The sequence below is a fragment of the Aspergillus costaricaensis genome (genome assembly GCF_003184835.1).
Source record: "Aspergillus costaricaensis CBS 115574 unplaced genomic scaffold BO79scaffold_1, whole genome shotgun sequence".
NCBI classification, from domain to species: domain Eukaryota; kingdom Fungi; phylum Ascomycota; class Eurotiomycetes; order Eurotiales; family Aspergillaceae; genus Aspergillus; species Aspergillus costaricensis.
The window spans coordinates 1,434,876-1,458,448 of record NW_020291801.1 but is presented as its reverse complement, the minus strand read 5'-3'; the positions used below and the strand labels follow the sequence as shown (position 1 = coordinate 1,458,448).

The following is a 23,573-nucleotide window of genomic DNA, read 5'->3' as shown; positions in this document are numbered from 1 at the left end:
CCCCATCATTTTTGTTGTCATTCATTTGCGAGCTGTTTTCGCACGAAACCGTCCATCTATCCATATGTTTCCTATGTTGATTACTCAATTGTGAGCTTAACATACTTACTACCTTGTGAACTTGGGCCACTCATTACCCACTTGGCTTGATTGCCATCTGCCACAAATTTTTCGTTCTTTTTTTCCTCTACATTTTTCATTTTACTATATCAACAGAATACTGTGCATTTACCTGTGCTGGATTGCACTTGTGTACGATCGAAGCTGTATTTCCTCCCCCCTTTTTGTGAACTCAAATTGGTTGCGATTTTGATGGCGGGTTGTCCTTTTTTGTCGACCAATTGCATCCAATTGGTTAGCTTCGCATGTGCCAATGCGATTGGTTGGTCAGTTAGTATCCATGTCGATTTTCTGGTGTGCTCTACATTGGGGAAATTGATTAGGTTGACTACCCTTGTGATAATCGAAGATCGTGTGTGAGATTGAGGAATTGTGCTAGCCAATCGTAGAGAGAGACGAAGAGATACTAACTAAACGATAAAAGAGCCTAGCCTTAGTAGCTTACCCATAATCACCACGGGAAAAGGTTTCATCATTTCAGTTCTCATCAATATTCTCGATAATTATCTAAGGGTATCATATATAAACTAAGGCCATAACATACGTATCTATCTCCAGTAGGAAAAATCAAGACTAACAAGTCTTGGTCGGCTTCGCCCGTCCAGCCGGCCAATAGTCGAATAGATACTGAGCTTCCCATGTCCATGGGCCACCATCGGTGTCTGGTTCTTCTTCGTTGGTATTGTTATTGTCAGTTGTATCTAGAGGGCTGTTACCGCTCTCTGATGCTCGACGGCGATGATTGTAATGTTGTTGTGGGGGAGGACGGGCATTGTTGGTGGTGGTATTGGTGGTCAAGTTGAAGCGAGTAAAGGCTGTAGGGTCAGAGTGCGCTTTTTGGAGGGAGGCGGTTCTGCGCTCTGTTCCGGCTTTTAGGAATTGAGGTGGTTTTGGTGTAGTTGTTGTCGGTATGGTGGTGGTATCGTGTTGCGGGCGCGGAGGGGGCGAAGGTGGTGGGCTATCATTATCGTCGTCATCTGATAGTACTATGGGGTCGTTGTTATTGTCGTTTCTAGTATGAGGGTGATGGTCAGTTTGGTTTGTTCGGCGTTTGGGAGTTCGGTACATACTGACTCTGATTGTGGATGTGGTTGTGGCTGTTGTTGGGGTTCTTGTTGTTGGTGTGGTTTATGCTGCTGTTGAGCTAGGATGGTATGGTACATGAGTTTCTTGCGGGAGGGTTTAGTTTTGCTGGGAAGACGGAGGATGTTGGCTGGGGGGTCGTTGTTTCTTGGTGGTTCTGGTTCTGGTTCTGGTTCTGGTGTTGGAGGTTTGGGTTGGGGTTGTTCTCGGGGTTTGGGAGGAGGATTGGGAGCGGTCTGCTTTCGCTGGGGTATATTGTTGACCTGGTGAGTGGGTTTCAAATGAGATATGGGAGGGGCTGTGGTGTAGTTCTTTGGGTCAGTTGTTATAGAGTGTGCGATTGATGTTGTCTCTGTCTGTCTTTTTGATGTCTGCGGTTCTGGTCCTGTCAAATCGACGCTTGTTGGTTCACGCCGACGGGCTACCTTCTCGGACGCGGTCTCTGTCTTTTTGCGTTTCGCAGGGTAATCCACCTGCTCGTTCTCCTTCCCATTCACCGGCAATGTATGGCTTTGTCTAGGACCCGTCTGAGGCGAACCTGCGCGCTGTGTCGGAGTCGGAGTTTTCTTGATACCCAGAAGATCATTCAATGAGCGGGTCGGTTTCTGCTGGGAGGGCAAAGAAGGTCGTGCGGGGGTAGAGGAATTATAGACGACTGTTGTAGGGGTTGGTGTCCCTCCGGGTCGTTGAGACGGTGAGCCTTGACCTTTTCTTTTGTTACTATGCAACCCCGACAGGTCGGTCTCTGTTCTCTCCACCGGTTCGCAAACTTCAATCAGGGCGCCGTTGTCCAGCTCCAGTTCGTCACCGTCCTGGATGCCCTCATCCTGTCGGCAGTGGTGGTCGCCCACGTAGTTACCGGCGACATCGTATACCATGATGCGTTTGTTGAAGGTGTGGTATCGGAGAAAACCATCTTGCCAGCGCTTGGCTTTGCGTCGCATGTCATAGGTGTAGAGGCAGCGGAAGCGGATCACCGGTGCGGTGTTTTGGGTCGCGGGGACGTTCATACTGGGGGTACTTCGTGGGGTGGCCATTTTGGTGTGGATGGAGAATGGTCGAGACAGAAACAGGGCCCTTGATCGGTGGCCCTGTGTCTGATCACCATCTAAGAGGGGGAGGGATTAGTTGTTGCGGGGAAGAAAGTCGAGAAGATTGGCGGAACTGAGCCGCGGAGACGGGATGTCTGCCTCAGGCAGGTAGTTAGCCATGTATTACTTCTTAGTCAATCTGCATTACTGATTGTTTGACGTGCATTTCTTGTCATCAAATCATTCTATTTGGCTGCAACAAGAGTCTGCCTTGGCGGTACCACTTGGTTACTGGAGACAATTGCGCAATTCATCCCACGAGATGTAATATCCTTAATTACGAGGACCGCGCGGCACAAGCTATAGAAAGCATGTTAAGGAGGTTGTCATTACACTTCATCCAGAGATAGATAGCATTCTCACCACATTCAAAGTAGCAATGCTATCTGGCATATCCTTTAGCGTCAGGGTAGTGCATCGACTAGTTGGAACTGGTCCGTTCCCTGGAATTCGCCAGAGAAATCCATTCATGTGAACCTGATCGACAAGGTACTTTCCCACCGCAGAAAGAAAGACATTATTCGCGACAAAAATAGCGTTGCGTCAGCCCATCCAGCCAGAAGGGCTGAAACACGCTTGAGACCCTCTTTTTTTTTTCCCTTTTGCTGGGGAAAGCAGCAACAGCAGCAGCAGTAGCAAAAGTAGTAGCAACGGCCCCTCTGAGGGGGGCTGCGTCATGCGCGGCTGGGCTTAGTTCTCACGCGCAAATGAGTCCTTTTCCAGCAATGCCACGATTCCTCATTCTCTCTCTCTCTTCTTCTTCTCCCCCTTCTGTTTCTAAACTTCTCCTGATTCCGCGGCCATTTTCAATCCCTTTCCTCGTCCCTGAATCTCCTTCTTCGCCAATGACCGTCTCTCCTTCCTAGCTAACAAATTCCCCGCCTGTCTGTCCCAATCTCCGCATTTCTCCCTTTCTCCTCCTCCCCTCTTCCCCCCTCCACTGAGGGGCCCAATTGGCACATCATGCAGTCGATGCAGAGGCAATTTGGCCGACTTATGAAACGGTCGGCCGATGACAGCCAAGTGGCAATTCTGCTCAAGGATTTTGAAGAAGCAGACAAGATCTTAGGACGAGTAAGTAGTACCATTATATTATAATTTCTTTTCCCAGCATCATGCTTTAGCGTGCACTTCCCCTGCGGGGTGTGATTTGTTGATATCCTTCCGTTATTTTGGAACTGACAGCAACTCTTCCGCATTCCGACAGATCATCGATTCCACCAGCGCATGGCGCGATGCTTGGTCGTCTCTCTTGACGCACCAAAATCGAATGTTGAGCGAGTTCGAAGGCCTCTATGCTCCTATCCTCGGCTCATCCGATTCTTCTGCGCCACAGCCTGCTTTAACCCCACAGGCCACCCTGGCTCGGACCAACAAGCTCCGCGAGCACTATGAAGACCTCCGGAAAGATTTACTAGGGGATCTGGCTGCCATCGATGATCGCATGATCCGACCTGCGTCGCAGGCTAGGGAATTTATAAGTCCAGTCAAGAAGACCATCAAAAAGCGAGATGATCGAAAGGTGCGCATTATCTTGCACATGGGGGACCCATAGGAACCCCGTTCCTGGCCTCCCGCTCAGGAACCCACCCATCAATGCAACCGTCCCATGCTAATTCTGTTCCCATTCTAGTTGGATTTCGAGCGCTACCAAGGGCGCGTAGACAGCTATGCCAAAAAGACGAAGCGATCAGACCGGGACAATGCAGCCCTGGCCAAGGCAGAAAGTGACCTTGCCAAAGCGACCGAGGTACGAGCCACCTGCCATCAATCCATCTATACCTAGTATCTAACGGTCGCAGGACTACCACGCAGCAGACGACCACCTGCGAGAATGTCTACCACCTCTGATCGCCGCTGCATTCTCGCTACTTCCTCGTCTGCTCGCCACACAGATTGAGATCCAAAACACCATGCTCGCCAACTACTATACCGTAGTCCACAACTACTGCCAGGAGACGCAATTCCCCTCCCCGGCTCCCCCCATGGAGCAAGTCATCCAAGAATGGGAACGCGACCACCTCCCCGTCCAACAAGAAGTCGAAGCATTCGGCTGCATCGTCAACGGCAAAACCGTGAAGATGTCCCAAATCCCCGAGGAATCACGAACCTCCCGCATCACCAGCCGTCTACCAGCCATCAACGGATCCTCATTCTCCCGTCGTCCCTCGAACTCAAACACCAACGGCGAGAACCCTCCACCCAAGCCCCCACGGCCCACTTCACCTTCTGCTACAGCCGCAGCTACAGCGACAGCGACAGCACTCAGCAACAAAAAGCTGCCCCCACCCCCCAAACCATCCTACGACACCAAACCATCCCCTGTCTTCGAAACCAAACCCCGATTAGCCTCCTCAGCCTCCAACAACAACCTCACCATCCCCTCCACCTACCACCTCTCCCCACAACCATCCTCCTCCCCAGGCACCGAATCCTACTACTCCGCAACCGAGCACGCCCGCACCCCATCCCCAGGCCCCTCTTCCTCCGTCGCCGCCCGCGCCGACTACTTCAGCCGCATCCAGCCCTCATCCACCCCATCCAGCGCCATCCGAGCAACTTCCCCCGGCGTGAGTGCCTTAGTCGCCGGGAAAAAGAAGCCCCCGCCGCCGCCCCCACCCCGGGCTAACTCGAACAATGCCATGTACGTGACGGCCCTGTATGATTTTGGAGGTCAAAGTGCTGGAGACTTGGCCTTCCGGGAGGGAGATCGCATCCGTGTCTTGAAAAAGACGGATAGTACGGATGATTGGTGGGAGGGGGAGTTGCGTGGGGTGAAGGGGAGTTTTCCGGCGAATTATGTGGAGTGATTGTTTTGTGGTGGTTGAAGTAAGTACATAGCTGGGAGGATGTGTGGTGTGGTGGGTAGGGGTGTTAGGGGAAGACTGACAAGGGTCAAATGTATTCCATATATTTATTCATATTTAGTAGTTAATATCTTGATATCGATTCCCCTTGTTGGGGGGTTATAGTGGTTAGGAAGTGGATCATACGGTGTATGCAGTGTACACGCGATTGTCTTCTCTGATTAAGAGGGCAAGTACTCATATGGAGACGTGTCATTGGACAATGACTTGGTATAGGTTTTATCATACACACTATTACTAGACTGAGTTGTCTCATCATCTGCCACAATCGGTGTTTGTTCATTCTTTGAAGCGTCAGTCATGACCAAAAGGATAACCGGAAGATACAGATAACCCATTCCTAGTAGGACACTCGCTAATGTAGACTTCTTGATCGATGGTTTAAATAAACGCACCCTCGGATGGTGCTGCGTCGGATATTTCGAGGCCCATTCGTCGTCGGCGACTTTCCAGAAACATATCCACCATGCGTTTACTCGAGATGGGCGAGTACATGTTCTGCACTTGACTGTCCTGGCTAGTGATCTCGTGATACCCACTCTCGACTCGGACATTCTCGTCAGTCAATCTTCTATTCTCATAAGGTGCACGTGAAGACCTGAATTGGGAGGCCTTCGAATCCAATCTGGAAGGCTGTCTCCCATATCCTCTACCCCCTGTTCTCCACCGGGCTTTGTCCGTTGCATCTCTTCTTGGAGTCGGGGACTCTGGGGCTCGATATCGATAATTCAATAGCGCAGGTACTGGTGACAAGGCCATACCATCAGGCCGTCTCTCGACCTGATTTATAAACAAGCTATGCCCGCTGGAGCTGCTTGATACCTTGGGGGTCAAGTCCGCCGGCGGCGGAGGTGGAACCAGAGTATCTGGTTGCTCCTTCGGGGCAATGATTGTGGTGCGTATACTCGATGACCGACTGAATGGACGCGAGAAGTTATTTCTGGCTGTCACTTTGCAGGTCGTCCACAGGTCTTCGTCTGGTGATCCACTCCAAAAGCCTCGTCTGTCTCGAGATGGGGTTCGGTAAGCGAAATCCGCTGTTTCGTCTTGGATTTGGGCATCTTCACGATAGTGACGCCTGGTAGGTGTGAGGCATTCAATTCGCTCCATTTGCGTGTGCATCCATTGCTGCCAATCCCCACTCGGTCGTTGCATCGCATTGGGACCCTGGCCAGAATTACGCTTTGGCGAGCTATAGATCGCCCGCTGACTTGCGTATATGGTAGCCACACCTGGTTCATTCGCCACTTCAGGGTCACACTCACCCGGTTTCGGGTCCTCTGTGCTGGGCGAGTTTCCACCTGTTGAGCGAGAATATATACTTGGGGAATCCTCGCTTTCCTCTGGGCTCTGAGACCTTCCCATAGCCACATCTCCAGTCTCGTCTCTAGAAGCCTCCTTGATAGTGTGTTTGGACGATGCCAGTTTGGAAATATCATAATGGTTGTCCTGCAGACGTTTTTGGCCATGGGTGCGCTGAGCCTGACATGGAATTGTTTCGCAGGGCGTGACTGTGCCCGCATCAGCTGTCGTATAGGAACCGGGGCTCTGAAGTGACTCATCGCTGGCGATCAAACGAATCGTCTTCTTACTACGGCGAGTGTACATTGAGGACACAGGTGTCGGAATTGCGCGATGTTCCTTGACGTGGCCAAGGACGATTTCCTCGCTTGCATTCTCCGTCTTGTTCCCATCGATGCGCCTCATCAGCGCGGAATACAAGCGCTGACTGTCTATCGTACATTTAGGCTTTGGAGTGCGACGAGTGGCCAGTGAAACATCTTCGGATGAGTCCGGCTTGAGGACGGAGCTTTCTAGTTCGTCTATGACAGACAAAGAGCTGTGGTCGTCTGCTCTATGTGTTACTACAGTGTTTGCTATCGTCGAGTCCGCCCAGCTTGTTACGCGAGAACGACTTGTGGCAAGGCTCTCAGAGCTTCCAGACTTCTTGACTCCTGTATATATCACAGTTCCCTCGGTACCTGGTGAGTGGAGAAGGGCGCTTTCCTCGATGCCAGACTTCAAGAGATCAGAGTGCTTTTCGGATATTGGCGAGCGCGACCCCTGTGTCCGTTGTTGGTCATTTGAGGGAGATTTCCCCAGAGACACACGGGCCGATGATGGTCTGGAGAGCCCAAACACCTTCTTGATTCCTTTCTTGAGGGACGACGACAGTGATCTAGCCTTGCCGTAGGATATGACGTTAGTGGACCGCTGCGTTGCCGGCGACACGCTTGCTAGCTCTGCGTCTGACACCCCTGAACGGAGTGTTTTCTTGAAGGGTTTGTGCTCTCGCCTTGACTTGGGAACTATGAGTGAAGATTTCCGGGGCTCAGTCTGACAGTTTTCCGGCTGCTGGTAGTGATTGCGTGCCAATTCAATCGCCACCTCTTGACCCTTAGCATATCGGAGAGCATCAGCATCTCGAGTATCCCCTCGGAAGAATGACATGGAGCGTCTCAGCGTGCCAGGAGCGCGTGAAGTATGTTGAGATCCTCTCTTTGCCGGGAAATTATTACTTAGATATCCAGGTGAGGCCAGTCCACGAGATACATGGGAGGAGCGCTGCCAATTCGTGAACATCGATCGGGTCTTGCGTAGTCGCCGATACGAAGAAGGCAACGTAGCGATCCCGGCATCGAGTCCTCCAAACTCCCTGATAGACGGTAGACCAGCTGGAGCAGATAGATCGCTCGCCTTATCGAGCACAGGCCGACGAAGATCTTCATTCTCAGCGGAAGCATTTGTAGAATTGAATGCAGCACCTGCAGGTCGATGTTGCCTCTGAGGCACAGCCATTTGACTTGGACCACCGAGAACATCATACGAGCACTTAGAACGCAGCATCGCTCGAGTCGCAGCCGTAGTAGCCTGAAACCTAGCGAGTTCTGGATCGAAGGGCTCAGTGGATTGGGAACTGTGTTGACTTCTTCTCATGGACCGAGACGATTGGGACCTTCGCAGGGGTTCCATGGTGTGTATAGACGACCAATGGGGCATGTATCAAGGTGATGGAAGTATGAGGGATATATGATAGAGATGTAAAGGTAATGCTCTCATCTGCAGCAGTAATCAGAGAAGGTGAAGGTCCATGTAGGAAAAGCAGAGGGAAGGCACGAGTTCCTGCCGAATATGGACATGATGGTTGCACTTGCACTGTCCCTACCAGTTCGATCGCAATTACAACAATGGCGTGTCAGCACAATGGGCTTATTGACGATATATACCATGTCCAGTCAGTTATATCTTCTTTTCTGTCTGTACATAACAAGAAGAAAAGAAGAATTGGGTTCTTCAGTGAGTGTAAGCAGGTAGTATCAATATATGATCGCATGGACCATTCGTTCATTATCCAGTGTATACTCAGTATATACTAAGCAGAATACTACTAACTAATTGTCATTGATAGGACCCGATCGATCCAACCATGGAGAGAGATGATACCACAGTAACTTAGTAGAAATCGATATGTGGTCTTATTTGAGGGGAGCAGATACTAAGCTCTATGAATAATTAGATGAACAACCCTCATCATGTTCCTTAGCACATGTGAAAATATATATATCTAGGAGCATACACCAATATTCAACAGCCTAGTGATACAGTCAGATATTTACATCAACCCAAGCAGTAAGACACCACTAACTAGTACATATACAATTTAATCCACTAGAAAAGTAGTAATAAGATCGGAACCCAAAGCCGAGCCACACCACCACTACCACCACAGTTATCAAACAAAAATCCCGGCACGGGTTCCCTATCATAGCCGACACGCCAATAATCAGTTCCCGCGCAATGATGATGATGATGACGATGACGACACCCTCATCTCATCCAACCCAACTCCACCCATCCCGATACACCCAGTTGGCAAGGGAGGGGGGGGGGGGACGCGTTATGCTTCATCTCGGGAAGACTGGGGCCGGCATACGTCAGATAGTCAATCACCGTGACCGTGCACACATACACACATACACACGGGTCGCAGGGTCACCGGGTGTGATGAGCAACACACAAAAGGTAGGCAACTGAATCCTTGGTAATTAGTAGCTAAATAGTAGCAAAATGAAAGTATGACAGTCCGGCATGTACATGTAAGCCGGGAAGCGTTGACATCCGGGATCCGCGCTCTGCAGGGGTCTGGGCCCCCAAGTTCTCGTTCTCCTTCCCCCCGGATGTCACACCGAAGAACATTGAGGAAAGGAAGGGACAGAAAAAGCAAGTACCAAGGATCGACAACGGTCTGCAGGCATTAGATACATTTCCGGAGTCCGGAGTTGCGAAGGAGGAGTAAAGTGGACGGACGGTTCGGGACTGTCAGCCGATCATCTTACCCTATTATTTAGGTGTAGTTCTTTCTTTCATTGCTCGTTGCTTTTTTTTTTTTTTCTTCTGCCTTCCAGCGCTAAGGAAATAGAACTGAATAAGAAAAGCAAGAGAAAATAGATATCTAAGGCAAATGCATTATTCGATTTTTTGTTTTGAAAAAGAGGATAATAAATCGTACAATTAGCCGAATGGGTATGGAAATCGACCAACGATATTACAGAGCACACATGACATGACAAAGAAAATGGTACACGGAGGTGTGGGAACCAGACAAAGACGGTATAGAAAGCGAGGAAGGGGGAGAGAAAGGAAGAGGGAAAAGAAGAATAGAAGAATGACCGGGCGAGAGAAAGAGAAAGAGAGAGAGATCCAGCCGGCACCCCCTGCGTCCACTGTTGATGGATTCCCAGCGGTGTGTGCGCGTTCCTGCTGTCGGCAGTCTTGGACTGTCAAGCCCAAGCAGCTTTCTCTTTTCTCTCTCTCGCCATGGCCCCTTCCGGGCCCAGATTATAACCATCCGGCAATCCACCCAGTAGCCCATTAATAAAATATAGATAACCAAAATGCCGTTCCTGTGATTAAATAAGAAGCAAACCCACATGTACACCAGCCTACTCGACCGCCCTCCACCCTTCCCGCGCTCTGCAGTTTTGCCTGACGAAAGAGACGGGGAAGGATGGCGGACGAGAGTGGAACAGTGCCAGACCGCCAGGATAAATAAAATCGATAAAGCCGCCCTTCCATGGTATAATAGATGATCGATCAAACTCCCAGCAATGCATCAAGTCAGAGAGCATCAAGCCGCATACGGTAAGCGAGAAGCGAAGCGAAGAGTTGGCGAGATAGGCTCAAAAAATTCCCTGGGTTTGGTCCCAGCCGGCAGGACCCCTGGAAATATGCACAGTGATCCTTTGGGATCTCTGCACCCGTCCTATTTTAAAGCGCCATGGGATCGTAGCCGTGTCGTCATAGGGAGCGCTCGATCTCCTTGAATGGTGAGTCGTTGAGGATCTCCGATGGAAGGGCTCTCCGGTAGTCTCGGGGCTGGGCAAAGGGAGATGCTGAAAGAGGCCGACGCAGCTTCAATTGCTGTAAATCGCCATGTTAGTGTTGGGGTTCACGTAGAATGCAAGTGAGATGCGGAGGTCCGGTTTAGGGCTGACGACTTACCACACAGTCAGAGCATTTGCCTCCCTGGATGTTGACGCGACCGCGGCAACCGCGAGGATAATTGGCACAAGAGAACATGGCGATTTTTTTTTGTGGGGGAAAGTTGAGAAATGCGTAGATGTTTTTTTCTTGGTAGTCGTGGTTCGAGTGAAGAAGATAAATCCCGTCAAGGGAGCTTTTCTAGGGCTGAAACTTGCTGTCTCGGAGCGGAGCAGGAAGGGGAAAAAGTACAATAAAAAAAGAAGTGTCAAAAGCACCGGAGACAATGAATAGTAATGAAGGAGAGACAGAGGGGAGGGTTAAAAAAAATTCAAAATAGCCCCAATCGCAAGCCACGGGGCAATTACGTCAAGATCGCAAGGCCGTTGTCTTGCAGCGGCACCAGCAAGGGGAGCGAAAAAAAGGAAGCGTATTTAGGCGCACCGGCCGGGGTCCGTTGAGGTTCTAGCGCTGAGGTTAGGCTGCGCCACTAAAGTGGGTGGTGGATGGGGCGAAGAGAGACACAAAAGTGCAAGAGCGTGCAGCAGTTGACTAGCAAAAAGGAATGAGTGACAAAAGGAGTGCAGGGCAGATAAATCGATCGATCAACGGTCAATTATCACACGGAGGGAAAATGGGATGGAACGTCGAGGAGACCTAAGAGGAAAAGGAGGTAAATTTGAGGGATCTCAGATTTATATCAGTAATGGAGATCTATGCGAAACGGCTTCCAGGAAGATCGGGGTAAAGGGTCGTCGAAGAACGGGCGAGTATTAGTGATAATAAATTCGGAAAGAGAAAAAAAAAATGTCAAATAATATAAAGCAAGCTATGCAAATGGTCGTAATAGGCAAAAACAAATATTAATTTTGGGGTACCATGGCATCCAACGGGCCACGGGACGGGGCAAGATGGAGCCCGTGTGTATATTGTTCTGATGCAGCCCTCGAATTGGAACCAGACTTGTCTAGATACCCGACTGTGTATGGTCAATGATTACTACCTTGTGGTGCTGGTGACAATGGTGGCGATGATGGATACTAGTAAACAAATCATAAACGCCGGGACTCACCATCATCTATCTCAGCATTCGTAATTTGAGTGTACCACAAGGGCCTGCCTTCGCTTGCTATCCTGGGCATCACCGGCTGCTGGCCTTGGCATGAATTATTTTGCTCCCTGTGATGTTGATGGACTCCCAACGGGCCATTGGTTCTTCGAATGCCCAACAGTGGACACTTGTGTTTCCCGCCTGGCTGTTCGATGGTGATCCGGAATGGGGAAAAGGGAGGGGGCAAAAGAGCGAAGGGGAAAGGGAAAAAATTTTTTTCTTTTTTTTTTTTTTCTTGTTGTTCCCGAACCTACCATACAGTCTGCCCCCATGTAACAACCTGATCGCCCATATGACTCGCAGTTTTGGCCCCTGGGTGAGTGGAGGATGGATGACTTGATTGCAGGGCGGCGTGGGCCCTGTCAAAAAAGTGATTTTCACGACTCAACCATGCATCGCAATGCAGCTGGTATTGTCGACCTGGTCGCTTAAGATAGAGAAGCAGATAATAATTGGGGGACCCACTGGTACCAACAGCCGGCATCGTAGCAGCCCATGGAGTTTCGAATAGATGAGGGTAATAGAGCCGTAGCAGCAGAGTCTGGATCTTGGGCCCGAACCGTCGCACCAAGAAAGTTTCCACAGTTTCTGGAACGTCGACTGAGCTTCTTCTCCTTTTCTCTCACAGTTTCCCTTCTCTCCCCCTTTGCCCCTTTCGGAGTTGGCCCCCTCTTCTCTCAGTCTCACCCCTTTTGCCCTCTTTAGTGCGCAGTCAGCTGTCGGAAGACACGGGTGAAGTGACCAATGAAAGGGCGGTTTTACTGTCAGGTCTTTGTTCTCACCCTGGCATTGCCTTGATCCATGGCATTCATTGTTACTTCAATCGGGTGAGTCAGAAGACAACCTGAGTAGAGTCTGGATGACACCGAACGGTCCTCCGCGTCTTCCCTGGTCGCATCCTTGTCTTCCGTTGTGTTACCTCTGTTGATCACCCCTCAATTGCCTTGTTTTGTGGTGATCATTATTGCTTTTCCAATACATTCTGCCTGTTCGCCTCTCTTATTCGGGCCTTTTAATTTTTTTTTTTTTTTCTTTAGTTTAAAAGGTAGTAGTCTCGGTAAGAGTCAAGTGGGAGTCACTAGGTTCCGCACCGCTGGGTTGGCAAAAGTGGGGAAGGCCTGATTGATGCCTGCCGCAAAGCCGTGGGCGGTAATTCCGTAAAGCCTAGCTTTCCCACAGCCTAGCTGAGCCTGAGAGAGGAGGGGCAGGGTATGGTTGTGTCTCAGAAGCAGCCAGCCAATTCAGTTCAGTCCAGTGCAAAAGGAATACGATCCGCAATTCAACCTTGTTCATGGCCATCGGGGTCAGGATCCGTCCAGCATGTGCTGCTTAATCCAGTAGTGGACAGGTTGAAGCCGACAGACCCAAGGGAAATCCTGTCAGGTGAGCCTGGGTTCTTCCAGGCTTCCGCAATTGGTCCGCCTGCATAGAAATGCCGTGCCCAGCCATCGGTTTCAGCGAACCTGACAGTAGGAGGTAATCATAACGAGCGCCAGAAAGTTCTGTTCCAGGGCCGATCCAGCAAGACATCCCGGGCCGGAGGGTCCAGACCTGGACCGTCATTGTGCGGTACGGCCGAAGGCTGGTGTATGGCTGAGCACAGCATCCATGGATCAATATGTGGAAAGTAAGAGGAGGGGGGGAAATAGTAGTATGAGGAGGGGAAATGGAAGCATCGGGAAACTTGATCTATGGTGGTCACTTGACCTCCAAAGGATCATGTGCCTGTAGGCTACACGGATGGTCGCATTGGTTATCTCTACTTTACTACACTGTGATATTTAGTAGGTACTAGAAAGTTGCTCTAGATTCTTTTCTATAGTTCCAAGTTGGGTGTTAGGGATGGACTACTCCTTGATGCTCTACCACTGCCTCAATTTTGTGCATTCGGTAGGACTAGCCGGGTCTTAACGGACTACCCTCAACTCCGTTGACCGCAATAATATACTACTGTCTACTACTACTCAATAATTCCATGACCCGGTGTGCACTTGCATGCCGTGTTCTTCCTGCCACCATCCGGCAAGTAAGACCAATCCAATCTCTCACACAATCACAAGATAGTTGGAAAGGGCCGAAGCTGAGTCTTGGCGAAGCCTGTGATAATTTGTTTGATTTCTATATTATGGATTTGAATCAATTACTTAATTATCAGTTATACCAGACCCAAAACCACAAGCACACGCACCGTATGATATCTCAGAGTGGACATCTCCAGCAGCAAATTACCGTCCATTAATCCCCATTAATGAGCAGCAAATTACCGCCCATTCAATAGATTAAACCTTGCAGCATAGATTAATATCAAGCGTATATTAAAGAAAAACCAGCATCGTCACCATCTTTCATCATCACCAGACTGACGACCACTACCAAGCCGCTGTAACCGAATCCGGTCGGACAATGGTGTGCGTCGGTTACTAAATGGTTTCACCAGTGAGCAAAAAGAGCGGATCCTCTCTTCCTCCAACAACTCAGAAATGCATCCATCTCTTACCACCATTAACTACTAGACACAAGTAGTTCCGCTGCACGATGAAAAACCCTTCCTTTAGCGTCGTTTTTGGGGGTCTCACTTGCTTCGCTTCCATGGAGCGGGCAGCCCGTCCGTCCCTCTCATTAGCTATTTTGCCTTTCTGCCCTTGTTTCTTAATTACCTCGGGACTGGCCCGCTCTGCAACAAAACCCGCCCTTCTAATTAAATATTATGTATTAGATATTTTATCTATCTATTCAGCAATCAATCTATCCTATATAACCGAAGCAGGTCTTCAGCTTGGCCCTTGAGGATCGACCAACCGTGCAATTGCTCCCACTTTGCATGGACGGCAAGCGGCAAGCCATCGACTAACTAGTAGACGAGTCTGGATGCCCATCTGGAAGGAATCCATACCCACTGGCTGGGTCGCAAGGCTAGATACGACCAAGCCCGTCAGACGGTCAGTGTCCCGATCTAACCGGGGCCAAACTTTCTTCTGTAACGGCTCCATCGTCTCCGGGCACTACTAGGTTGTGTCGCCGGCTGGAATTTGGGAATCCTAGAACGGAAGCCCAGAGCAGCGGAAGCACACAAGTGTGGCTTGTACACCTTGCAACTAATCACCAACCCCCGCCCAGGAATCCTTTACTCCTTGGGAAGAAATTTGGTGTCTAGATTGTCGATCTGCTTTGAGCCTCTTCATCCGTGCCGGTCCTTCCTCTTTCCGTCTTCATTGGGCATTGTTCCCGACCGTTCTAGATCCGGCTCCCAGTCAGCTGACCCGGTGCAGAGGCAAATCCAATGTTATAGCTTGCTGGGTCCCACTGCAGGTATGGATCCAATACGATGTCGCCTTGAATGCGGTGCCGCCGTCTCAGATGGACGAGGATGTGAGTTATGCTGCGCCGAACGACCTTGGAGACGATTATTCACCGGCAGTCAAAATGTTACCATTGTTTGATGGTGAAACCCGAAATAGCCCATGAAGATCCAGGAAAATCACCCGTTCGTATTGACTTTGCATCTGCTACGGGAGATCGGGATGATCCACATGGGCCACAGTTTCAGGAAAACTCCGCAGAGCTGCAGGTCTGCAACGCATCTTCAAACGTTAAAGAACGATTGGAGCACGAGCCACGCCCCCAGAAGTCCTACCGCCGATGCAAGTAACAGGCCGTTTCCCTCCCAGGTCAAGGCCAGGTACGCCAAAAATCCCACCGCAAGTTCCTTCCGTCGCGCGGCATCTCGTTTAGTCTCCCATTCTGGATCGATCGGGAAAGGGACACCCATTTGCGTCGTATCTTCTGGAAGCACGGACTGCGCTGGGATAGATACGGCCAAGGCGACGGCGCGATGATCGGAGGTTGGGAATAACGGCAGAGCATCGTACTTTAGAGGTTTGACCTGACCTCGCTTGCTCGTGCCCGGTGGAGAATCCAGATACAACACACGGTCGCACCAACTGGGCCAGCGGGTCCTTGTCCACTTCCAATCTGGGCGTGCATTATCTGCCGTTGGATCACTTGCTGCCTGGCGTGCTGCCAACGTATACTTGTATGTTGGGGGGAATGTGATCGGGGCTTCGGAGAGTCCGTGGAAACACCGAGACTGTTCCATCTCGCGGGACAGCTGATCTTGTTTCAAAAGATGTGAGTAGTGCTGAGGGTCGGAAGGGTCTACATCCGCTCGCGGGAATCGGCTATGGTCGTCTGGTCGCGGCGATACGTTGGAGGTACGGTAATTAAGATCACCCGCCAGGAAGAGGTAGCTTGTAGGCGTGTAGATGCCTCGATGGCCTTCCTGGGATTGCCGCAGCAGGGGCGCATTTTCCTCCGCGTTGGCTGTGTCGGGGACTTCCCCACCTGCAGCAGGTGAGTAGCTGAAGACCAATCTCTCGACCAAACTGCGCCAGTCTGCGTTCCTACGCTCGACAGCATACTCCATGGGGGCGAGGTGCGCAGCAGCGAAAGTGAGGTCCAAAGGATCCCCGGCTCCTGCTGCGCCTCTGTAGGCAATGCGCGCCCCCACGGCACCCTTGTTGCCCATGTCTTGGAAGCCAAATCCTACACGGGCGGTATCAATGGATGAGACTTGGTCAGCGACATCCGACCGAGCGAAGACCATCAGACCGGTCATCCCGGAATTGTCGGTAACCAGATTGACGTAATGGACATTCCAGTATTGGGCGACTGCGCGATCCACCACCTGTGTCAGAGCCGAGAAGTATGGCGTTAGAAACGAGCCTCCGAGAAAGGCATAGGCGATAGGAGCTATTTCCTGCAGGGATAGCACGATGAGTTCCGGGGCTGCGGGCGAGCTGGAACCATCGGTGCGGGGTAAGGCATCGAAGAAATGGCGGGAGAAGCGGTCGACATCGACAGGGTTTCGAGCGCAATTGAACGTGAGGATGTAGAGTAAGAGCGAATCCATTGTGTGGGTGGGTTTTGGTGGAGTTAATATTGTTTCATGAGATGCCCAAGAGTCAACAGCAAAGACCGAGCGTATAATGCGAAATGAGAGAAAGCGAAGGTTGAGATTGAGGGAGATCTTGGAGAGCTGGCACGGTGGACATGTGACGATCAGTGGATCCGTTGCCGGGGAATGAGATCATTGCTGCCATCGATCTATCACCACCTCATCATCACCACTAAACACTGCGCAACAAAATAGCAACACAAAAACACAGTTTAATGTTTTACCACCGTCTGGTTTATTCTTGTATGATTCTGCCATCATACCAGAGCTGTTATTTGACGTTTATCCGTTCCAGTGACACCTGTCCTAGAGCTTCCCTTGCAACCCGTCAGTCAATTCCACCAACAACATCCCTTCAGCCACATCTTCCTCTTCATCTTCCATCTCATACACCCAGTGTGCTTGACCTGCACGCGGACTGCGCACCTCCACCTCCATCTTCATCTGCTTGATAAACGCTATCACCTGGTTCTCAGCTACATGATCCCCGGCTGACACAAGCACTTCTATTAACTTCCCAGATAGAGGAAGGACAATGTGTCGAGGGTTACTCATGTCTCCACGGCGATGAGCAGATGAAAATAGAGCAGATGCTGTGGTTGAGGTGGCTGCGAGTTCCAGCCGATAAGCACTGGAAGAAGTGGGTGTCTGGTACTCGATCTCCGCTGCAAGCGAAGTCGGAAAGTCATTCCGCAGCACGCGTGTTAGTTGGAGATGATGTTGCTGTGATTTTTCAGACGCTTCCACTGGTGTGAGACTGATTGACCATGCATCTCCTCGCCGGAATAGAAGATTCGAAGAAGGCACGCTAGGCAACGCAGAGGGACGCTGTCCCTGCACAGGTGCTTGAGTACGGACCGATCGGGAGACAATTGCTCCCTGCTGGAGCACTTGATCCAGACTGGACTCCAGCCATTGTGTGTCAATCCTTCCAGAAAGAAAATCTTGCTGAGCAAGAACACCTCTCAGCAATTCCAAGTTAGTCCGGACACCGGCCACTATTGTGTCTGCAAGCACTCGCCGGGCCTTGAGCACAGCTGCTCCCCAGGTAGATGCAGTGACAATAATCTTAGCAAGTAAGTTATCCAATTGCGCCCCTACCACAACAGGACTGGCCCCAGCAGCACGAACATGAGTATCAACTCTCACGCCACGGCCACTCGGAACAACCAACTCAGTCACCTTCCCAACACTGAGCGCAAACTGATTGCTCGGATCTTCCGCACACAACCGGAGCTGAATCGAACAAGCCCTAGGCGTATCCAACTCCCCACCCCCAAGCCCAACCTCCGCAAGCGTACACCCCATCGCCAGCTTCAACTGAGCCAGCACAAGATCCACCCCCATAACCTCCTCCGTAATCGTATGTTCAACCTGTAACCTAGGGTTAATCTCCAAGAAATAAAACTCCCCACTCCCCTCATTAACCAAAAACTCCACCGTCCCCAAAGACCTATACCTAATAGCCCTCCCCATCCTCACCGCAGCATCCACCACCCTCTTCACAAGCCCCCGATCCCCAATCACCGACGGCGCAATCTCAACCACCTTCTGAAACCTTCTCTGCACACTGCAATCCCTCTCCCACAGATGCCTCACCTCCCTCCCATCCCCAACAATCTGCACCTCCACATGTCGAAACCCCTTCACAGCCGCCTTCTCCACAAACACCGTCCCCGACGGCGACTCATTCACCGCGCCCCTCACCGCACGCTCCAACCCCTCATCCCCATATACAAGCCGAATCCCCCGTCCCCCACCCCCATCCACTGCCTTGACCATAACAGGATACTGCACTTGCTTGGCGAATGCCAACACCTCCGCAACATCTGCCGTCGGCTGCGCCATCGCCGGCAACACAGGCACGTCGCATTCCACGGCTAGCCGCTTCGCTTGCAGCTTATCCCCTGTGCGAGATAGTACTGAGCTGCCCGGCCCTATAACGGTGATGCCAGCGTCTCGTAGACGGGCTGCGAAGTCGGCGCTTTCGCTGAGAAAGCCGTAGCCTGGGTGTATGGCATCGATGGCATGCTCTTGGGCTAGATGCACTAAGTACGGGATGTCGAGGTATGTTGACACTGATGGGATGAGAAGTGCTTTATCTGGATGAGCGGTGTCGCAGTGCGAGGTGTCATCCTCAGTGTAGATGGCGTATACTTCTATGGGCGGGGAGAGCTCGCGAGCGGCTTGGATGATGCGCACGGCGATTTCGCCTCTGTTGCTTGTCAGTACGGTGTAATGTGGAGATTAGGCAATGGCTTACCTGTTGGCGACGAGGAGTCGTCGGAAGGGTTTAGAGAATGTCATCATGGTAATGGTATGTTGTAGGGAAAGATTGATGAATTCGAAAGCATAGATAGGTTAGATTGGATTGACTGTTGTATGTCTAGATGGGGTTGGTTGCATTCCTCGGACCTCGGAATTAAGAGACCGTTGCGCTCATAGATATGATCTTTACCCCTCATGAGGGACAACCCGCTGCAGTAACATGCAAGGGGGAAGCCCTGCAATTGAAAATAAGCTCGACAACCACAGCTTGAATAAATGACATGAAAACCACATAATTAATTGGAACACATCATGTCAGACAAAACCGACAAACCCCCCAAAGAAGACGCGCCTCAGCGCAGCAAAGCCACCAAACGCCTCCGCCAACTCTCCGCACAGGTACTACCACCCGACTACTCCGACGTGCTCTCCCACATCAACACTCTCCGCACACTAGCCTCCACCCCAGACCCATCTCGCAGAGGCTACATCCGCCAAAAGCAAGCCGGGAAGTTATGGGTTCGCGAACGTCTCGAACAACTTCTCGATCCCGACAGCTTCCAAGAAATCGGCTCGCTCTCGGGTACTGTAACATGGGAGAAAACCGGGCCTATGCGCGAGAAGCCCGTTGCCTTTACACCCAGTAACAATGTCCAGGGTATGGGGAGATTGCGTGGTCGGAAAGTCCTACTGACTGCGGATGATTTCACTCTCCGGAGTGGTCATGCGGATGGTGCTTCGCATGGGAAAACGATCTATCTGGAGAAGCTGGCATTGGCGCTGAGGTTGCCGGTTGTTAAGTTGGTGGATGGGAGTTCCGGAGGAGGTAGTGTTACTACGATTCGTACGGCTGGGTGGAGTTATTTGCCGTATGTGTCGATGTATAGGCACGTCGTGGAGCAGTTGAATCAGGGGATTCCGAATCTGGGGGCTGTGGTTGGGCCGGCTGTATGTTTTTTGAAACCCATCATCATCCATCTTCGAGTGGTAAATGTATCAGCTGACAGTGGTGTATAGATTGGATTGGGAGCTGCACGAGTAGTATCCTGTCATTTCTCCGTTATGGCGGCGGATGTGGGATCGCTCTTCAACGCAGGCCCGGAAGTAGTCAAGGGAGCCACGTTCGAGGAAGGACTGGACTTCCAGACTCTAGGTGGCCCGATGATACATTGCACTAATGGGACCATCGACAATCTAGCCGCCAACGAAGCCGAGTGCTACGAGCAGCTGCGCACTGTGTTGAGCTACCTGCCCAACTCTGGACGGGAAGCACCACCGGTTATTGCTGCTGATGATCCAGAAGACCGCGAGGATGAGGCGCTGCGCCGGATCATCCCTCGACGGCAGACGCGCATGTACAACCCGTGGACTATTATCACCAGTGTCGTGGACAAGGGGTCATGGTTCGAGATTGGTGCACTTTGGGGCCGCACTGCTATCGGGGGTCTGGCGCGCCTGGGAGGGCGACCGGTGGGCGTGATATCGCTCAATTGTGAGGTCAATGGGGGAGCTCTGGATGCAGCAGGAAGTCAGAAGCTTGCGCGCCTACTGAAGCTCTGTGATGTGATGAATCTGCCTGTTTTGCAGTTCATTGACGTTCGTAAGTGCTACGCTGTGTTCTTCCCTTTAGGAGTATCTTCGCTGACCATATATAGCGGGGTACGCCATTGGCACCGTCGCAGAACGAACCGCGACTATGCGCTGGGGTGTGGAACTAGGCAAGACATATTTCACCACGACGATGCCCCTGTTTAATGTCATTACGCGACGAGCCTATGGCGTGGCTGGAGGTCTTATGCTTGGAGCGCGCGACCCGGTCATGCAAGTGGCTTGGCCATCCGGTCAATGGGGGTCCTTGCCATTGGAAGGTGGGATTGAGGTCGCGCATCGTCACGAGCTGCGCGAAGCGGAGAAATCGGGCCAGAAGGAAGCCCGGTATAAAGAGCTGGAAGAGGAGTATCGACGGTTGATGAACCCAGTGCGGACGGCAAATGCATTTGGCGTTGAGGAAATCATCGACCCGAAGGATACTCGACGGGTGTGTTGCGCATGGGCGCAACATGTATATGAGGTTATGATACCGGAGAGACTGGCTGACCGTGCAGCAGGGAAGATTCAGCCTGTTTTTATGTAGGCTGCTAGTTATGCCCTCTGGTGTTGTGGGCTGTGAAAGTGGAAGATACAATCATTTCCCGCTAGTACTAGTAGTCCCTCGTTGGCTTGTAGACAGGGGATGCAGTATATAACCGAGACGACCAAGAGCAAACAAATTAAAACATCCAATATACGAGATTACCCTCTCGTCCCTGGAAATCCCCACTAAGCGTTCATTTCGGTTAAATCCGATGGTGTCTGACAGCCAAGTGGGGAGCAAGCAAGCAAAAGCAATCAAGTCCCTGAGGGGTCGCCCGGAGGTTCGGAAATTAAATCAATTTCAGGGTCCATCACTTAAGCAGTAGATAGATAATAGACAAATAACCCCCTTCACCACAATGTAGCTTTTATAAAATTATTTCTCATCTTTTAGAATAACCGTACCAAGTAATATCCAGCAGAGAAAGACACCATGAACTTCACCATCATCAACGGCCAAATCTACACCCCGGGCCTAGCCATCATCGATGCTCCACAGCCCTATACTCCCCTCGGAGGAGGTACGTCCATCCATCCATCCATTCACCCCCAATCAAACCCCCAACTAAGCAAAAAAACTAATAAACACAGACACCCTCCAAATCGCCATCGACACCTCCGGCGACGGCCAACTCACCTCTTCCAGCTCCTCCTCCTCCTCCACCGCATTCCACAGCCTCAACCTCTTCCTCACCTCCACAACCACTCACAAAAACCTCACTATTTCGAATGGAACCACTCCCAGCGCAAACAACACCTACGTGGGGCCCGTGCTAGATCTCGAGCCCTCATCCACCGTCAAGCACGTGAACTGGATCTGGCCGGCTTGTTTCGTGGGGAATGGTGGGGATAAATCCCCCCGGGGAGATTATAATGTCTCTGTGCATCAGAGTTTCCGGTGGGAGGGGACGGATTATTATACGGTGTTTGAGTTGCCGATTTCGGTGACGAATGCTATTGGGGAGAGTGAGGAAAGGGTGGATTGTGCGGTGTTGGAGAATGAGTGGGTGGGGTGGGAGGTGTTGAGGGAGAGTAATGATACTTTGAAGGGGCAGCCTTGGGTGAGTGGGAGTCAAAGTGGTGGGAGTGGGAGTGAGGGTGAAAGTGGAGGGGGTGATGAGAGTACTAGTGGGAGTTTGGGGAGGAGGGGGTATAAAGCTGGGGTTATGGGGTGGGTTGTGTTAGGGTTGGTGATGGGGGTTGTTATGTGTTGATTTTATTGAATAGGAGGGGTTCAGTGTGTTGTAATAATGGTAATAATATTCGGGTTGTCTGTAGTGTTGTTACAGTGGTTCATTTGAGTGTCATGTTATATATCTCTAGGGCAGGCTTGATACTTCATGTGGTTGTTGGTCATTTGTTTATTAAGGTCAAATACATAGGTAGTAGCTCTCAAACTCCGATCCAAATTGAACGCTCATCAAAGATAGGAAGGACACTAGGCAATCTCCAGCCCAGCATACATACAACAGACGCATCGTGGCGGTCGTGAATAAATGACCAAAGGTGTTAAGACAGAAAGAGAAGATAGAAGCAAAGAACCAAAGGAAAGGAGTGGATAGAATGAAGCCCAGTGGGACTCATCATGCACGCCTCATTCGATACCCGGTTGGTCCGAATTAAATAGAAGGCCGACGGTCGCCCCAAAGCCCAACGATACCCATGGCGAGTGCAAGACCAGAGAATACAGCCCGCACCTGCTGGAATCGACGCTCCGTGTTCATCTCCTTCTGTACACTTTCACCGTTGACATTCTCCTCTGCCTCGACCACCACGATGTCCTCATCCTTCTTCTGCTTCTGGACGGTCAGGCAGCCGCATCCGGTGTCCTGCAGAACAGACTGGACCCAAGCTACGAAGCCATCCTGGCCGTGGAACCAATAGTCGAAAACATAAGAGCCAACGGTCGAGGTAACGCACATCCAGATCAGATAAGGGTGCTTGCGCTGTTTAGAAGAGAGGCTATACGCGAACAGGAGACATCCGTTGGCGATGTTGGTCAGCCGCAGACCATGTTTACGGTTCAACCGCTTCACCTCGTTGAGGGACCGGGACGCGGTGGTAGCAGTGGGAAGAAGACTCAGGGAGGGGATGGTGACACTGGAAGCGGAGTATGACATGCCCTAGAGATGATACATTGCGCGTCAGTTGGCGGTTGGACAGCTTTGATGAGATCTAGCCCAGAAGGCTCAAAATCTTCGCAACAGGTCATAGAAATCATACCGTGAGCAGTCCCAGGGACACTGTGCCAACGAACTTCGAGACGGTGATGGGACACGCCATGGTGATCGCGGGACGAAAGTCAATGCTGCAACAGGAACGTTGTGACTTGAAAGATTTGCTCCCCTAAGGAGGATGGAAAATCACTTTTCGAGGCGCCTGGTAGAATGATTTGCTGATTGAAGACGTGGTGCGCTTAAAACTTCAAGGCGGGTGCAAAGATAAGGCCATAGAAAAGTTCGCGA

General features: G+C 51.1%; 10 protein-coding genes across 10 annotated transcripts; 3 read left to right on the top strand and 7 right to left on the bottom strand.

Annotated features, from left to right (window-relative positions):
* Nucleotides 1-693: 693 nt before the first annotated feature.
* BO79DRAFT_133426 (DNA helicase ZGRF1-like domain-containing protein) lies at nucleotides 694-2,321 on the bottom strand (the record flags this gene model as incomplete). The annotated part of the gene is made up of 2 exons (XM_025677989.1): nucleotides 694-1,132; nucleotides 1,195-2,321. Coding segments are annotated over 2 exons (1,566 nt in total), but the record flags the coding sequence as incomplete, so codon positions are not given.
* Nucleotides 2,322-3,071: 750 nt separating this feature from the next.
* Nucleotides 3,072-5,187, top strand: BO79DRAFT_234203 (BAR and SH3 domain-containing protein). The gene is made up of 4 exons (XM_025684356.1): nucleotides 3,072-3,368; nucleotides 3,502-3,816; nucleotides 3,928-4,044; nucleotides 4,097-5,187. Exons 1-4 carry the CDS (start codon nucleotides 3,258-3,260, stop codon nucleotides 5,102-5,104), a joined length of 1,551 nt encoding a protein of 516 aa, XP_025545341.1. The 5' UTR covers nucleotides 3,072-3,257; the 3' UTR covers nucleotides 5,105-5,187.
* A 355-nt stretch (nucleotides 5,188-5,542) lies between these two features.
* Nucleotides 5,543-8,134, bottom strand: BO79DRAFT_261675 (uncharacterized protein; the record flags this gene model as incomplete). The annotated part of the gene is made up of 1 exon (XM_025686515.1): nucleotides 5,543-8,134. The coding sequence occupies one exon, from the start codon at nucleotides 8,132-8,134 to the stop codon at nucleotides 5,543-5,545; it is 2,592 nt and encodes an 863-aa protein (XP_025545340.1).
* A 2,325-nt stretch (nucleotides 8,135-10,459) lies between these two features.
* Nucleotides 10,460-10,741, bottom strand: BO79DRAFT_249707 (uncharacterized protein; the record flags this gene model as incomplete). The annotated part of the gene is made up of 2 exons (XM_025685782.1): nucleotides 10,460-10,582; nucleotides 10,664-10,741. 2 exons carry the CDS (start codon nucleotides 10,739-10,741, stop codon nucleotides 10,460-10,462), a joined length of 201 nt encoding a protein of 66 aa, XP_025545339.1.
* An 815-nt stretch (nucleotides 10,742-11,556) lies between these two features.
* On the bottom strand, nucleotides 11,557-12,565 carry BO79DRAFT_234202 (uncharacterized protein; the record flags this gene model as incomplete). The annotated part of the gene is made up of 2 exons (XM_025684355.1): nucleotides 11,557-12,372; nucleotides 12,536-12,565. 2 exons carry the CDS (start codon nucleotides 12,563-12,565, stop codon nucleotides 12,004-12,006), a joined length of 399 nt encoding a protein of 132 aa, XP_025545338.1. The 3' UTR covers nucleotides 11,557-12,003.
* Nucleotides 12,566-14,938: 2,373 nt separating this feature from the next.
* On the bottom strand, nucleotides 14,939-16,809 carry BO79DRAFT_3492 (putative inositol 5-phosphatase). The gene has a single exon (XM_025689108.1). The coding sequence runs from the start codon at nucleotides 16,660-16,662 to the stop codon at nucleotides 15,337-15,339; it is 1,326 nt and encodes a 441-aa protein (XP_025545337.1). The 5' UTR covers nucleotides 16,663-16,809; the 3' UTR covers nucleotides 14,939-15,336.
* Nucleotides 16,810-16,879: 70 nt separating this feature from the next.
* On the bottom strand, nucleotides 16,880-19,014 carry BO79DRAFT_234200 (putative pyruvate carboxylase; the record flags this gene model as incomplete). Its single annotated transcript, XM_025684354.1, has 2 exons — nucleotides 16,880-18,922; nucleotides 18,971-19,014. 2 exons carry the CDS (start codon nucleotides 19,012-19,014, stop codon nucleotides 17,014-17,016), a joined length of 1,953 nt encoding a protein of 650 aa, XP_025545336.1. The 3' UTR covers nucleotides 16,880-17,013.
* Nucleotides 19,015-19,203: 189 nt separating this feature from the next.
* BO79DRAFT_261662 (acyl-CoA carboxylase subunit beta) lies at nucleotides 19,204-21,150 on the top strand. The gene is made up of 3 exons (XM_025686514.1): nucleotides 19,204-19,923; nucleotides 19,993-20,575; nucleotides 20,631-21,150. Exons 1-3 carry the CDS (start codon nucleotides 19,288-19,290, stop codon nucleotides 21,107-21,109), a joined length of 1,698 nt encoding a protein of 565 aa, XP_025545335.1. The 5' UTR covers nucleotides 19,204-19,287; the 3' UTR covers nucleotides 21,110-21,150.
* Nucleotides 21,151-21,541: 391 nt separating this feature from the next.
* Nucleotides 21,542-22,356, top strand: BO79DRAFT_261657 (uncharacterized protein; the record flags this gene model as incomplete). The annotated part of the gene is made up of 3 exons (XM_025686513.1): nucleotides 21,542-21,629; nucleotides 21,700-22,169; nucleotides 22,336-22,356. 3 exons carry the CDS (start codon nucleotides 21,542-21,544, stop codon nucleotides 22,354-22,356), a joined length of 579 nt encoding a protein of 192 aa, XP_025545334.1.
* Nucleotides 22,357-22,462: 106 nt separating this feature from the next.
* On the bottom strand, nucleotides 22,463-23,531 carry BO79DRAFT_185098 (uncharacterized protein). The gene is made up of 2 exons (XM_025680373.1): nucleotides 23,332-23,531; nucleotides 22,463-23,231 (listed from the first exon to the last, which is right to left on the bottom strand). Exons 1-2 carry the CDS (start codon nucleotides 23,389-23,391, stop codon nucleotides 22,728-22,730), a joined length of 564 nt encoding a protein of 187 aa, XP_025545333.1. The 5' UTR covers nucleotides 23,392-23,531; the 3' UTR covers nucleotides 22,463-22,727.
* Between the last annotated feature and the right edge of the window lie 42 nt (nucleotides 23,532-23,573).

Excerpts from the sequence above, each read along its gene's own strand:
- BO79DRAFT_261662 (XM_025686514.1), top strand. The coding sequence starts at position 19,288 with ATGTCAGACAAAACCGACAAACCCCCCAAAGAAGACGCGCCTCAGCGC. Across the intron at positions 19,924-19,992 it reads GGGCTGTGGTTGGGCCGGCT|ATTGGATTGGGAGCTGCACG; the intron begins GTATGTTTTTTG and ends AGTGGTGTATAG. Across the intron at positions 20,576-20,630 it reads TTTGCAGTTCATTGACGTTC|CGGGGTACGCCATTGGCACC; the intron begins GTAAGTGCTACG and ends GACCATATATAG.
- BO79DRAFT_234203 (XM_025684356.1), top strand. The coding sequence starts at position 3,258 with ATGCAGTCGATGCAGAGGCAATTTGGCCGACTTATGAAACGGTCGGCC. Across the intron at positions 3,369-3,501 it reads CAGACAAGATCTTAGGACGA|ATCATCGATTCCACCAGCGC; the intron begins GTAAGTAGTACC and ends GCATTCCGACAG. Across the intron at positions 3,817-3,927 it reads AAAAGCGAGATGATCGAAAG|TTGGATTTCGAGCGCTACCA; the intron begins GTGCGCATTATC and ends TTCCCATTCTAG.
- BO79DRAFT_3492 (XM_025689108.1), bottom strand. The coding sequence starts at position 16,662 with ATGGATTCGCTCTTACTCTACATCCTCACGTTCAATTGCGCTCGAAAC.
- BO79DRAFT_185098 (XM_025680373.1), bottom strand. The coding sequence starts at position 23,391 with ATGGCGTGTCCCATCACCGTCTCGAAGTTCGTTGGCACAGTGTCCCTG. Across the intron at positions 23,232-23,331 it reads TGTCCCTGGGACTGCTCACG|GGCATGTCATACTCCGCTTC; the intron begins GTATGATTTCTA and ends TATCATCTCTAG.